The sequence below is a fragment of the Eulemur rufifrons genome, chromosome 1 (assembly GCF_041146395.1).
Source record: "Eulemur rufifrons isolate Redbay chromosome 1, OSU_ERuf_1, whole genome shotgun sequence".
In the NCBI taxonomy this organism is placed as follows: Eukaryota; Metazoa; Chordata; class Mammalia; order Primates; family Lemuridae; genus Eulemur; species Eulemur rufifrons.
In genome coordinates, this window is record NC_090983.1 from 26,869,368 (window position 1) to 26,882,740 (window position 13,373).

At 39.2% G+C, this 13,373-nt stretch overlaps 1 protein-coding gene across 1 annotated transcript; it reads right to left on the reverse strand.

Annotated features, from left to right (window-relative positions):
- Window positions 1-1,164: 1,164 nt before the first annotated feature.
- FAM237A (family with sequence similarity 237 member A) lies at window positions 1,165-5,380 on the reverse strand. The gene is made up of 2 exons (XM_069467876.1): window positions 4,969-5,380; window positions 1,165-1,298 (listed from the first exon to the last, which is right to left on the reverse strand). The coding sequence occupies exons 1-2, from the start codon at window positions 5,378-5,380 to the stop codon at window positions 1,165-1,167; spliced, it is 546 nt and encodes a 181-aa protein (XP_069323977.1).
- Window positions 5,381-13,373: the final 7,993 nt, after the last annotated feature.

The window sequence follows — 13,373 nt, forward strand, 5'->3', positions numbered from 1 at the left end:
TACCGAAAGCTGAGGCTGGGCCTTCTCCCCAGCTTTCCCAAGGCTTCCTTTCTAATCCTCAGATGAAACTTTGTTTTTTATACTAACCCTTTTGATAAAATTTCTCGCTTAGGGAGGGCCCTTAGCCTTCAATGAAAACATTACAGAGGCTTCCTTTGGACCTGGAAAAACCAAAGAAATTGCTAACATACCTGAAATTCAAACTGGCTGTCAATCACTAGTTATACTAGAATGATTGGAGAGTTGGGAATACTTAGAGATAAAAATAGCATTGTGTCTGGAACTCAAATAAATTTGCTAATTGTACTTCCTACTGTAAACTTTGTTCAAGCCTGGTCCTTTTTCAGAAAAAAATTATTTAAGGGTGCTTCTCTTATAATGTTCATCTTACTTTTATTTTGCTTTTTAACACAAAGTGTAACCACCTATAGAGTATTTAATCAAATAGCAAATATGCTAATTGGAACATAATTTATACCTATTTATACTTCCACTATTTTATTACAGGTTGGACATCATTAGTAGCACATTAAACATTGAAATAAAGAGACTTCAATAACATTGCCTGGGGTCCGGAGCTTTTATTAATTTTGTTTCCATTAGAAGTATGCTTTATTTGCCAGTATTTTGTTTTATTTATTTATTTATTTATTTATTTTTTTGCTTCATTCAGCATTCAAAAATATTCTCTCAAACAAGATTCAGGTATCACAGATTTATCAGTAGCTGTTAATTAATTAATATAGTCCTTTATGTGCCTGTGTGCATAAGCAGTCCAGTGGTTAATAGCTTGGAAGTCATGCAGTGTATTCAAGTTAAATGTATGGCACTCTAGTTCATTAACAATGTCAAGCATCCCCCAAAAGATTATTAAATGAATACAAACAATCTGAGTCTCCTGAAGTCATCTTTGGAAATTATTTAACTCTTTTAGACTGTGAGATGGTCTGGCAAGAATGTCATCGTTTGAAGAAACATGCTAGCAGCCTAAAAGAACAAAGCTTTAAATAAGCACGTGGAAAGAATTTGGCTTAATGTCTTTCTCTGGACATTCCCACCATTTAAAATAAGTGAATCATCAATAGTTAAGAAAAATTATACTTTTATATATGTATATGTACTTTTTTTTAAATTCCAAGGCATGAGTTAAGCTCTGAGGTTAGATTATTTTCTCTTTGTTTCCAGGTTCACTTTTCCAATGAATCTAGACCCACTCCTGCGCACATGCATGTTTATCAAATCTTCAATCAACTCTTTCTTCTTTAGGAAAGGGGTTCTTAGGAGCTGGAAATGTATTCCTGAAAGCAGAGAAAAGGAACTTCATAAGATTACCAAATTATTTTCAGGTTAATTAAATATCAATAAATTATTTTTAGAAAGAACATATGATGTTTCTGCCACTCTAGTTCTATATAAATTTATTGAAGGGTATATTTGCAAATTTGTATTTATGCAAGGTTTTGTGTCTATATAGTTTAGTTATATAATCTAAATTAAATAAATTATAATAAATACATTTTTCCTTGTCAATTAATTTCCATTAATTGCATTTGCTAAAATATTTGATTAAAAAAGTAAAAATGGTCGCTATATAATTTTAATATAGAACTATAAGGAAAAAATTTTAACCGCCCATAATATAATCTTCTAGAGATATGCATGGTTTTGTGATACATACTTTATACCATAATTTATTTAACCATTACCCTATTGTGGGGCATTTAGATTATTTCCAGATTTTCTGTTGCTATAAATAATATGGTAATGAATAGCCTGGCACTGTATCATCAGCTGCATCTCTGAGTGTTTCTCAGAATAGATTTCTAGATAGGTAACTTTTGAGTACGTGGCTTAGGAAATTTCTTGGAGTGGGTAAAGTAGAAAACAAGCATTTGTGAATCTAATTATTTATGTTTCTGAAGCATTGTTTTCTCTCTTGTGTTTAATGTTTAAAAAATAAGCACTATGAACATTTGCCAGGTAGTGGGACAGCAACTGCAAATACTATCAAATTATAAATCTAAATTTAAATTTTCTTATCGTACAGGAAAAGAAAGACACAATTTTTCTAGAACATACAAACTGCCAGGCTCAGGAAGGCAAGTTTTTCTGTCTCTCGGTGGCAGAGCAAGGTTTGTTAAAGGAAGAGCCCATCATTTTTGACACAAACAAGGATGTACTTTAAAATTTCTTCATTGACATTGAAGCCTTTAGTAACTCATGAGTTAACTTCAATTCTGTTATTTTCTATATTGGAATTATCATTGTACTCTTTCCCTGAATCAATTAATACTGCCCCCCCCCCGCTTCTCTCTCTCTCTCTTCTTTGACATAATCCATCAGATTTGGTGGTTAATCCTGAGTACATCCTCTTCACACCTTCCTTTGGATACTTCGCCATTCAGCTATTAGCCCTTGTCTTTCTAGACTAAATAACAATGATCTTTAGAGTCTTTTCTTGTAATGACATCTCTAGCCCTCTTATTTCTAAGCCTCCTGTTTCTGCTCATTATTATAAACAGCCATGGTGCCCAGGTCATCACCTAGCTCAGTCAACTGTCCTTGGGGTGAAGTTCTTCCAGGTTCTTCCCATAGTTAAATAAGTGGTTTTTATAGCATCACAGAACATTAGAGCAGAGAAAATGAAGAGACTTTATGGGTCATCTACTTCTTTCTATAGGCTTCTTTTTCAAATAAAGAAACTGAGGGCTAAATAAGTTAATTAACTCCCTCAAGGTGACATAGCTATTTGACACCTTCTGTTTTCAAATTTGTTGAACCAATATTAACAATATGATATATTAACATATAAAATTATATAATCTTATGTGCTTAACAAAGCATAATTCAAAGTAAGATTTTGCAAGTTCATGTAAACTATTTGATTTGAGGACATCAAAATAACAAGAACATTTTGGCATATTAGGTAGACACTTATTTCGGTTCTTCTTTGCTTTTGCCCTGATGATGTGATTTCACTGAGAACTATAGAGGGACAAACGCCTCTTCACCTTCACTCCCATCCCAACCTGACAACATATTATTTCCTGGGGACAAAAGCAAAAATTATTGCAGGATTCATGCGGGTACATCCAGAGCCCAGTTGAGCCACTAGAGATTTAATCGAGCCTCTTGAAATGAAATCTCAATGTTCCTGCAACTATTTAACTTCTCGACGTGGTGTCTCCTTGACCCAAGGCTCTCTTTGACTGTGACTATACAAACCAGATGGAAAGTCTTGTTTTCTGATCTGCAAACAATTGTTTGTGTCAAACATTAAAATAACTTCAGTAAAGTGAAATGCTCACTCCTGCCACTTGGCTACTTGCATAGTAACTCTCCCTAAAGTTTGCAGACCAGCTGAGTCAATAGTAACTCTGTAGCAAGATGAAGGAAGTAGCTTCCAAAGCTGAAGCTGTCTTGGAGAACGATTTCATAAATATATATATAATTAATACATATTTAACATTTTAATGTTCAGCTGAATACAAATAATATTATTTTCATTTGTTCTGTAGACTTTTTTTTAGTTATTCAAGGTGAGTGAAAGATAGAAAAAAATGTTGATAATAATTTGAGTAAGACAGCTAAATATGATAAGAATGGAAGAGGCTCTACAGACTACTCTTAGCAGTACAGAAGAAGAAAATATATGGTCCTTACTGGTGCTGATGCCTAGGAAGCTTCTGTTCAAAATATTTTTTAAATATTGGTAACCAACATTTAAAGAGATTCCTTTTGTATTTCTACTTTAGTAGCAAAGCTGCTGAAAGAATATTTTTTCTAAAAAAAGAAATTGGTTTAAGTTACAATAACATTTACCAAAATAATAAACTTATCTATAAATAATAGCAGTGAAACACCAGCAAGTAAATCATGAGAATTTTTAGCTACTGAGGTTAAAGCAAACTAGATATATAAAAGCTCTACAATATCTTAGGAAAGGGTTAGCACTAGAACTATTACTGTTAGCTGCTGTCTTAATACCGAGATTATAGGAATTTATAACAATTCTCACAATGAAATGTACAAATGTAAAAATTAGTTATTCCTCAGTTTTCCACTGATGCATAAATAATTCTAAAGAGTTAGTGCCACCCAAACAGCCCTTGCTACAAGGTTTTGGGAAACTCATTGGTTGAAATAACACCAAGAAAGGAATCTGAATAGTGTTCAGGCTTCTCCCTGCTTACTCACAGGGGCTTACTCACCTTCATTCTAATTCTATAAGGGATTCTTTTTCTATGTCCCCAAAGAAGCCTACAAGTGAGTATAGTGTTTATTTTCATAAAAATCTCTAAATTTGTAGCAAGTTCCAATTTACTAAACATTAATTACTCAGCTTGCTGGAAGTTAATTACTCATTTGAGAATCATTAAAAAAGCAATAAGAAGTGAATCTGCATGTCATCTGACTTTTTTTACTCTTTACTTCATCAACTAAGTACCTCTCAAAGAGTCTCTCCATTTACATGAAAGCAATGTTTGTTTGTTTGCTCGCTTGCTTCAATTTAAAAGGGACAAGAGTTTGTGTATTGCAGATGTTCCCCAGGCTTATATTCAAGTCTTCCCAATTCTACAGCAAGCAAACATCAGGTTATGACTGCCAATGTTCAAGCCAATAGCCAAAAAAATGTTGATCTTGGGGCATCCCCTTACACTTTTATATTGTATTTGGGGAAGCATGCTTTTCCTTACTGAATCTTTTCCTATCTGAATCTTCCTTGCTGCTGTTCACATAAAGTATAAGGACGAGGATAATATGTTGATATAAACAACTATTATGAAATACAAAGGAACTACTATCTTCCTATCACTGGTGTATGTTCTTGAGGTTCATCCCTTGAGAGGAATTCCCTCAATTCCCTTGCAATTGGATTTCCCTAAAGCCAGTTCCCTCTTTCTCACAATTCAGAACATTCATACTTGATTGATCCTTTCAAAAGACATGGGAAGTGGGGATAACTACCTTGTTTACTCCCTGTGTTCTGTGGCTGTACTGCTGAGATTTTCTCTTCCTCTGCAGCCAATTGCCTTCTTCCTAAACCATGGTTCCTGGAGAGAACACAGTCCACATAGATGTCCCAGAAGAGTTGGGACAGATCCCAAAACAGTGCCCCATGCTTCAAGTTCTCAGATGACTTCAGGTAGATCATAAAATCCCAGAAGCCTAAAACAGTGTTGGAAATGCGAGGCTTCCACATTTCCAGGAGAAGCATTGAGGAGGATTCCCAGCACTGAGGATCAGCTTGATTAAGAGCCAGCAGGTCTGTCTGGCTATGACAGAAGAAAGGAGACACACAGCACATTCCCACAATGAGCAGGGAACAGGTGAGGCTCAAGGAGCAGTGGATCCCTCCTCTGTTCCCAGGATTGGCCATGGCTCTGAAACTGTACAGGATGAAAATATTTCATATCAGTCCCTGCTTATGCTCCCTTCAACAGAGAAAATAAGTATGCTCTTAAGAACCTTATTTTCAGCAAAGGACACACACCATTTTTACTAGGTAGAGAAAGTCTTAGCCTAGCTCCCATATCACAAGTCCCATTCTATCTAAAATGACTCATTGCTAAGACAGGCAGTGGGTGTAAAATCAAGATATTTAGGCTGAGAAATATTTGCTCCTAAGAAGTGTTCCTTTGTAAGATGAATACGTGAACCTGTTTTTCCCTGGTACAAAAGAATATAATTTAAAAGAGTATTAAGTAAACATTTAAAATCTTGATACATGGTTTTAATTATTCTATAACATCTTAATTACTCCTAGCTAGCCAGCCTACTCTAGGACTCTTATGCAATTAATAATTTGAATATATTTTACCTTTGAATGCATTTCTATTAACAGTGACTTTTAATTTTTTAAAAATGACATCACAATCATAAAATGTTATAACAAAAATAAACACAACATAGTGTGCTAAAAGTGTGGATGAATACATGGGGGACCAATGGGGCATATCTTCAGCCCATTAGAGTAGAATCAATAGACATTTTACAAACATCTAAAATGTTCTGCAAATCTGGTATAACTTTCATAAAGACTATTTTTTTCTAATTTCTCTCTTCTTGCTATAAATCTCAAGGATTTTTAAAAAATTATCTGTCTCTTATTCAACTTTTCTGGCCCTCTATGCCTGTTGCAATAAAATCAAAGCATCCAGATACCACCTTGAAATTATTCTTACATTACCACTTTAGACAAGTGGAATGAGAAATGATGCCCTTAAAATAATAACCTAAATTTTCTTTTTTTCCCAGAAAAAAAATCTTATCTGACTCCTAACAGACTATACAAAGTGTATATCACACTTAAACAACTCTAACAGGAGGGGCACATACAGCTCACTTTCAATTTTATCTTATTTCCAAACCTCTTAGATGTTAGTATCAGAAAGGCAGGCAGGGTACAGCTCATGGAAATGCTCCTATATTGAAACACTTAATGCTAACATCATAAGACGTAATCTTTCTCTTCTGCACAGCAGCAGGATAAATAAATATTTCAGAAACTGTCTTTGAGTTTCAGAACTCAAAACATGGTCCTATTTTGAAGGGGCATGTTTGAGATACATCGTTATTCAAAAAGTATTTCCTTTATCTCTCATATTATTTATACACTATCTCTACTCCAACAAACTCACATTTGTTGTGCTCTTTTCTGAACTAAAATGTCGAGGTCCCCGAAAGTTGTTTCTGCTTGAGGGATAAATCTAAGCTATTTGTGCTAAGTTTTTAGAGGACGCAGGGCGGGTGCTGTCCGCGGTGCTGAAGTTGCAGTTGTCCGAGACTCCCTGTCTGCTGACGCCACAGCGCTCATGTTGGCTCCTGCAGGTTCCCTGCTTTCGGGATAGGCTTCTCCGAGCCTGGAGAGGTGTTTCTCTAAGTTCTTCAACCCTGGGGTCCTCCGTATGCCCCGCTCCGAGCCCCGCGCTGTGCTTGGCACGTCTCGGCCCCGCACCTGGTTCCGCAACCTCACCCGCCCCAGGGTGGAGCTCCCGGGGACCGGATCCGTCCTTGGGGCCACACACACCTCCTTACTCTGCGGCTCTACTCCCAGGTCGCAGAAGGGCGCCCTCCGCACTCACCTGTCCGGCCCCCTCCGGGTTCCCACGAATGCCTGGACAGGGTTCGCTCGAGTGCGTGGAGAAACGCTCAGCCGGCTCCCCGAGCGAGGGACTGTCCCCAGCTTCCGCGTCCTGAAGGCTACCGTGCCTCTTCTTAAGCAGTGGGAGTGCTCGGCGCCTCTCCAAGTCTACGTCAAAGCGCCTGGAACCTGCCGCCACCTCTCGCCTCCGAGTCCATCTCCCGCACCCTCCTCTTCCCTCCCTCCCCTGAGGATTTAGGTTCAGGAAAAGCAGGCTTGGAGGCACACACCGTCCCTGACCCTGACCCACACCCACCCTCGACCTGGCGGAATTGAGTCTTCGTGCGCTTTGGCTTCCAGGTCCCGCCCGGGGAGGTGCACCCGCTGCGGGAGGGAACTGGAAAGTCGGGGCCCAGCTCCGCGCCAGTCTAGGGGAGAGTGGGGATCCCAGACGGGGAGCTCTCCACGCGTCCCTCGTCTGAAAATAAAGGGATGTGAGGGAAGACTCTGGACTCCTGGCGTCGGAGAAGGGACATAGGCACCCTCCCCGAGGGCAGCAAGGGCTCGGAGAACCTAAGGCGCCTACCGGATACCGTCCGGGTGTGGCTTTCTCCTGCCTGACTGTGGCCCTGAGCTGAAAGGAGAAAAACACCCCAGGGCCAGAGACGTGGGCAGGGACTTGGCGCTGCTGGAAGGTCCCCCTGCCTGGGGCCAGGAGACCCCATTATCTCCAGGATCTGGTCTGGGTCACCTCTGGAGCTTAGGTTATTGCTGGTGTCGCTTTCATCAGCCTCCCGAGCCAAATTTCCCAGCGGGGGCTCTGCTTCCTAAGAAGGGGAAGCGTCGGGGATTCCCTTTGGTTCTGGCCTCAAAGCTAGTTGGTATCTTAGTCCCAGGTTAGAGCCATGTCGCCGCTCCAGAGCTCTGTTGAGCGTTAGCACCTACCCCCACTGAAACACACCCAACCAAGGGGCCTGAGGCGAAAGTCCTCCCTTTACAAGTTTTGTTTCCGGGTTTTGCCCCTTGCCTCAAAATCCCCTCAGCGTCCTGAAAACCACTTGGAGTCTCCATTAACGGAAGGCTTTTGTGCCAGCTCAATAGTATCCATGGTTACCTTCCAGAGGGGCACAGGGCTTTACAGCCAGGTTTACTGAAGCCACGGAGAACTGGCCCCTTCCTCAAGTGACAGGAAGAAGGAGCTGTGAGGGAGTCCTGAGGGGCTCCGAGCTACTCCTCCTGCTGGGAAATGACAGGGTGTACCTCAGTTTCTCCATCTGTGAACTGGGCGTACGAATGCCTATTTCTATTTACCCACTAGGGATGTGGGGCAAGATCGAGGGTGAAGTCTGGGACTTGCTTCCTGAACTGCAAGGACTCAGAGCCTTTTGGAGAAGTTTCTCAGAGAAACGGGGCATTTTAGCACAGTTCGTGAGCACAAGGATAGAGATTGGTAAAGGACCCTCAGGAGAGAAAAGGGCAGGAGGGAGCAGAGAAAGCTTCTTGAAAGTGACTGGCGAATGTCTCAAAGAAGGAGTTTTATAGATGTTTTGGAGCCAGGGTGGAGTGTAGTCCCCGGGGGGAGAAGCCAGCACCAGCAAAGGCATTGCAGCAGTTCTGTGCTTCTGGGGAGCAAAGTCAAGGGCAGGAGTGTAGAGAGGGAAGGCAGAACAGAGGTAGGGATGTGGAGATTGAATTCCGGTTTGGGACATGTTGGTAGTTACATTCTTCCTGAAAACATTGATATATCAATATCAGTTGCTTACTTTATTTTCAAGTGCCTTTGTGTTAAGCACAATTTTACATGCTATGTATACAGAAGGAACAAAACGAAGTCCCTGCAGTCATGAAGCTTACATTCTAGTTGAGGGAAAGAGAAAAAAGAAAATTTATATTTATATTTTTAAATGATATCTATAGACATATATAAGTATATATGTTTACATACTCACATATACATCATGATTCATGCTTCTAGTTTCTGCGTTGAGTGGGGAGTTTATAGCTATGTACCAAAAACAAACACATAGGTCACTAATTAAATAAGCAAACAATGCCACACATGAGTCAATAATGAGTCTATCTATCATTCCGAAGCCCAAGAAAAAATACATGTCATGTGTCAGATGTAATTTACAAAAAGTGTCATCAATAAAAAGTAAAGCAGGATTAGGAAAGGGTGGTGGAGAAGAACTATTTTATTTAGAATACTGAGAAGCTCTTCCCAATGAGAAGCTATTTGAATAAAGACCTAATAAAGTGAGAGGGTGAGTTATGCATAGTTTAAGAATGCTCCAGGTAGGGAGTGGGAAAAGCAAGTACAATGGCTTTGGAACCAATGTGGTATGAGAAGAGTGTTTTCAAGGTATAGTGGCAGGACATGAGGTCAGAAAGGTGGTCAGAAATCCATTTGTGTTGCCAAGTAAAGAACAGAGTAGCAGGGAGTAAGGGTTGAGGCAAGGAGCCCAGTTAGGAGCTGCTGCAATCATCCAGGCAAGAGAAGATGGCAGAATAGATAAGGGTGGTAGCAGTGGAGATAGTGAAAATGATCAGATTCTGAATATATTTTGATAGTAGAAATGACAACGCATATTAATGGACTTGATATGGAGTAGAAGAGAAATTGAAGATGATTCCAGGTTTTGGGGGATAAGTAATCGGAAGGTAGGAGTTACCATCAACTGGCAGTAGAATTGGTTTAAGGAATAGGTTTAAGAAGGTGGAATAGAGAATTTGGTTTTGAACAAGTTAAGTGTGAGATGAATGGCATCCCAACAGAGACACTGGATGGGAACTGGAGACACACATTTGGGATACAGTGCTCAGTAAAGAAGTCCAGATTTGGGGTTTTGTAAACCTGCAGGCAATAGTTTAAACCATCAGACAGAAGTGTGGAAAGTGAGTACAATCATAGCCAGAGGACAGACTCTGAGAAATAGCAGCATTAAACTGATTAAGAAACAGATAAATCAGGAGTATGATGCATTGGAAGCCAATAAGATAGGGGTTTTCACAAAGAGGGGAGAAATCCACTACATCACACAAATTCAGTGGGAGGGTGTCAATAAAATGAAAACAAATAATTTTCCATTGGCTCTAATAGGAAATCACTGATGAACTTACTGAGGCTATTTCGACTGAGTGTTCCTGGAGGAGAAGCTGTGGTAGGCTGAAGGAGATATGGAAAGTCAGGAAATGAAAACACTGCCTGTGGGTCACTCTCTATGAAGTTTAAATAATAATAATAAGGAAGATTAGAATGAAGGATTAGGAGTTGGGTCTTGATCATGTTTACAAGCTGAGGGAGAGAAACCAAAAGAGAGGAAGGAATTGAAGATCAGGAGAGAAGGAAGACTAATAATCTCAGAGGAAACAACAAGCAGTGGGGGTGAGAGGATACAGAAGGGCCAGCATCTGACAGAAAAGGAGAGAGCTGGCCCTCTGAAATGGAGGGATGAAGGGAGGCTCTCTGGGGATATGGATATGTCTGCAGGTAGCGTGGTGACTAGGAGAGCAGGAGTTGAGAGACACAGCAACTGATGGTCTCATTTTCTCAATGATGTGAGATGCACAGTCATCCATAAAAAGTGAATGAGGGTGGGGTTAGTAGGAAGCTTAAAGGGAGTAGAAAAGCCTTGGAATAATCATTAAAGGAAATAAGAGAAGAGAGAGGAAAGAAGAAAGTGGAGAAAGGAGACAAACTGAAGAACAGGACTAAAAAGCCCAGGTAAAGTTTGAGTCCGTGATTTTGTAATAAACCATTCTGAATACCTGTATGGTTTTGATGAGGCAGAATAGCATAATGACGAAGACTGTTATGCTCTGGATCCCTACTGCCTAGGTTTGCACCACATATCACTCACTTGTCATATGTCACTGATTCTTAGATGCACTATTTTGTACATTTAACACCAATGGAATCAGGATGTATCTGTTAACTGATGGTACCTTGCAATTGTAGCATTTTCTTTTAATTTTTTTAAAATAATGGGATATCTACAATTGATAGCATATTTGACTTGAGGTCATGCCTTGGAAAAGTTACTTAACCTTTGTGAAACAGATTTCTTACCTGTAAAATGGACAAAAATCCCCCTCATGGTTAGTGAGGATAAAATGACATCATACATGGAAAATACTTATTAATAGAATGGTACTACATGTAGCAAGACTTGACAAATCTTAATTATTTTTTTCTCTTGCAGTGCTCATTGACTGAGTGTAGAACAGAAGAATCATCTCATAAATACAATTTACCAACATTCACTTGAAAATTAGGTAGTCATCTTATTGAATTTATTAATTTAGAAAAAGATCGTAACCACTACATAGTCTGTTGTAACATATATTTATATTCCTTGGTATTCAGGGAAATTTGGAGAGATTCTTGGGAAGGGGAATGTATGTTTTTTAATCTTGAACCTCACTATCGTCTTGGTCATTGCAGGAGGAATATAACATACCAACGTACCAACTCTTGCATTTAGATAAAAAAAGAAAGCCACTACCAAACCATTTGATTGAAACCCTTTATACTCTGTTGAGAAAAAAAGAATGCTTAGTTTGATATTTTATCCTTGTGGTTTCATTTTCACAGGTTAGATTCTAACAATGACTAACATTTGGTCAGCACCTACATTTTACAAAACGTTATTTTCACGTACATGGTCTCAGGTGATCCTAAGGAAAACACCATTTTTATCCTCCAATTTCCCTCATTTTGCTATTAGGTTAAGGGATTTCCCTGGGGTAACTTAGCTGATTAAGAGTTAGAGCATGGTACTGTTTCCAAAACTTAGCTTTATTCCCTGCTATTTATCTGTCCTAAAGAGTCTGCACATACAAATACTTGAAATATCTATCAGTCTTTATTCTCTTCACTATATGGTCTATCCTAATCCTCCACTTGCCCTCAGTACCAACTTGGAGGGAGCCTATGGTAGGTCCAACTTGCAGAAAAAATAATTTTAGCAAGTTATATCTGGACTCAGTTCATCACATCATCATTGTGATTTGTTTAAAAAATATTCAGGAAACCAATGGGTCATTTAAAATTACATGATGCTAAATAACTAGTTTAACTGGCATTTGTCATCCAAAGAGTTGTTTCAACTTTATGCAGTTGCATCCTAGGGCTAAAGGATGACGAGTTGAGAAGTAAATTGCAATTAGCTGAATGTGCCCCATGGGTAGATTTTCTGATTTTTGCCACTTGAAGCAATTCTCAAAGACATTAAAAAGGACTTCCGATTAGTTTTAATGAAATTCAAGAGCAGTTATATAGATAGTTTGCATCTTCAGCAGTGCATTAATTTGCAAATGATGGGTACAACCTTTAAGAATAGGGTGCTTCTTTAACATTTAGGATCAGATAGTAAAAATAATTATTTTCCTCTCATTCTTCTGTGCTTTTCCATCATTTGAAGATGGCAATAAACAAGGACAATTTCCTGGAATGCCCATTGGGGTAAGTGGATGAGTCATTCTTTAGGTGTCATCAAATTCATAAGGACAAGTTGCAGTGAAGTAGTCAGATGACATTGGACATTGATTCCAAAATATGTGGAAAAGGAAAGTTATTCAGGGATACAGGAATATTTCATTAATATTGTTCCTGCTTGTCCGACTGAAGATACTATAGTTGTAATAATATGTGTAGTGGTGGTTTTGTTCCAGGGTATTAGCATGATATTAATACTTCCATCCTTTGCCCATTCTTTGCAGTAGGTTGCAAAGCCCACAGGTATTCCCATGGCTTTGTTAAAAGCTGGAGTTATCTCTTGCAATTATGCCACCAAGTTCAAGAGGACCATTGTCGGTACTGACTTTCAGAATTGTCCTATCTTTTGGCCTACTCATATCCAAAGGAGACTACAATATAAGTGATTTGTTTTCAATTTGGTTTACATGCCAAGGCAACAATGACAAAAGTCTAAGGTTTTAGAATAGTAAGTTTCTTTTTCCTAAGGCTTCAATGATAATGGAATCTCTACTTCAACATATAGGAGGAGCAGGAAAATTCACAGGCCAGAAAGCCAGGGATCCAATGACAATTATGGACTTTTGCCAAGAAGAAAATGTCTGTGAAAGGACAAACGAGAATATCGACCTCTACGTTGAATGCACAAAACCTTTTACAGTATGAGCCAGGCTCCTGGGATGAGGAACTTTTCCTGGACTCATGTGTGTCTAAAGGAGTTGGGTCTGCTGTGCTCTAGATTCCCACACAACTCTGTTCATACTTTCGTTATTTGCTTACTATTTTCTCACTGTTACATACGCCTGTCTCTCC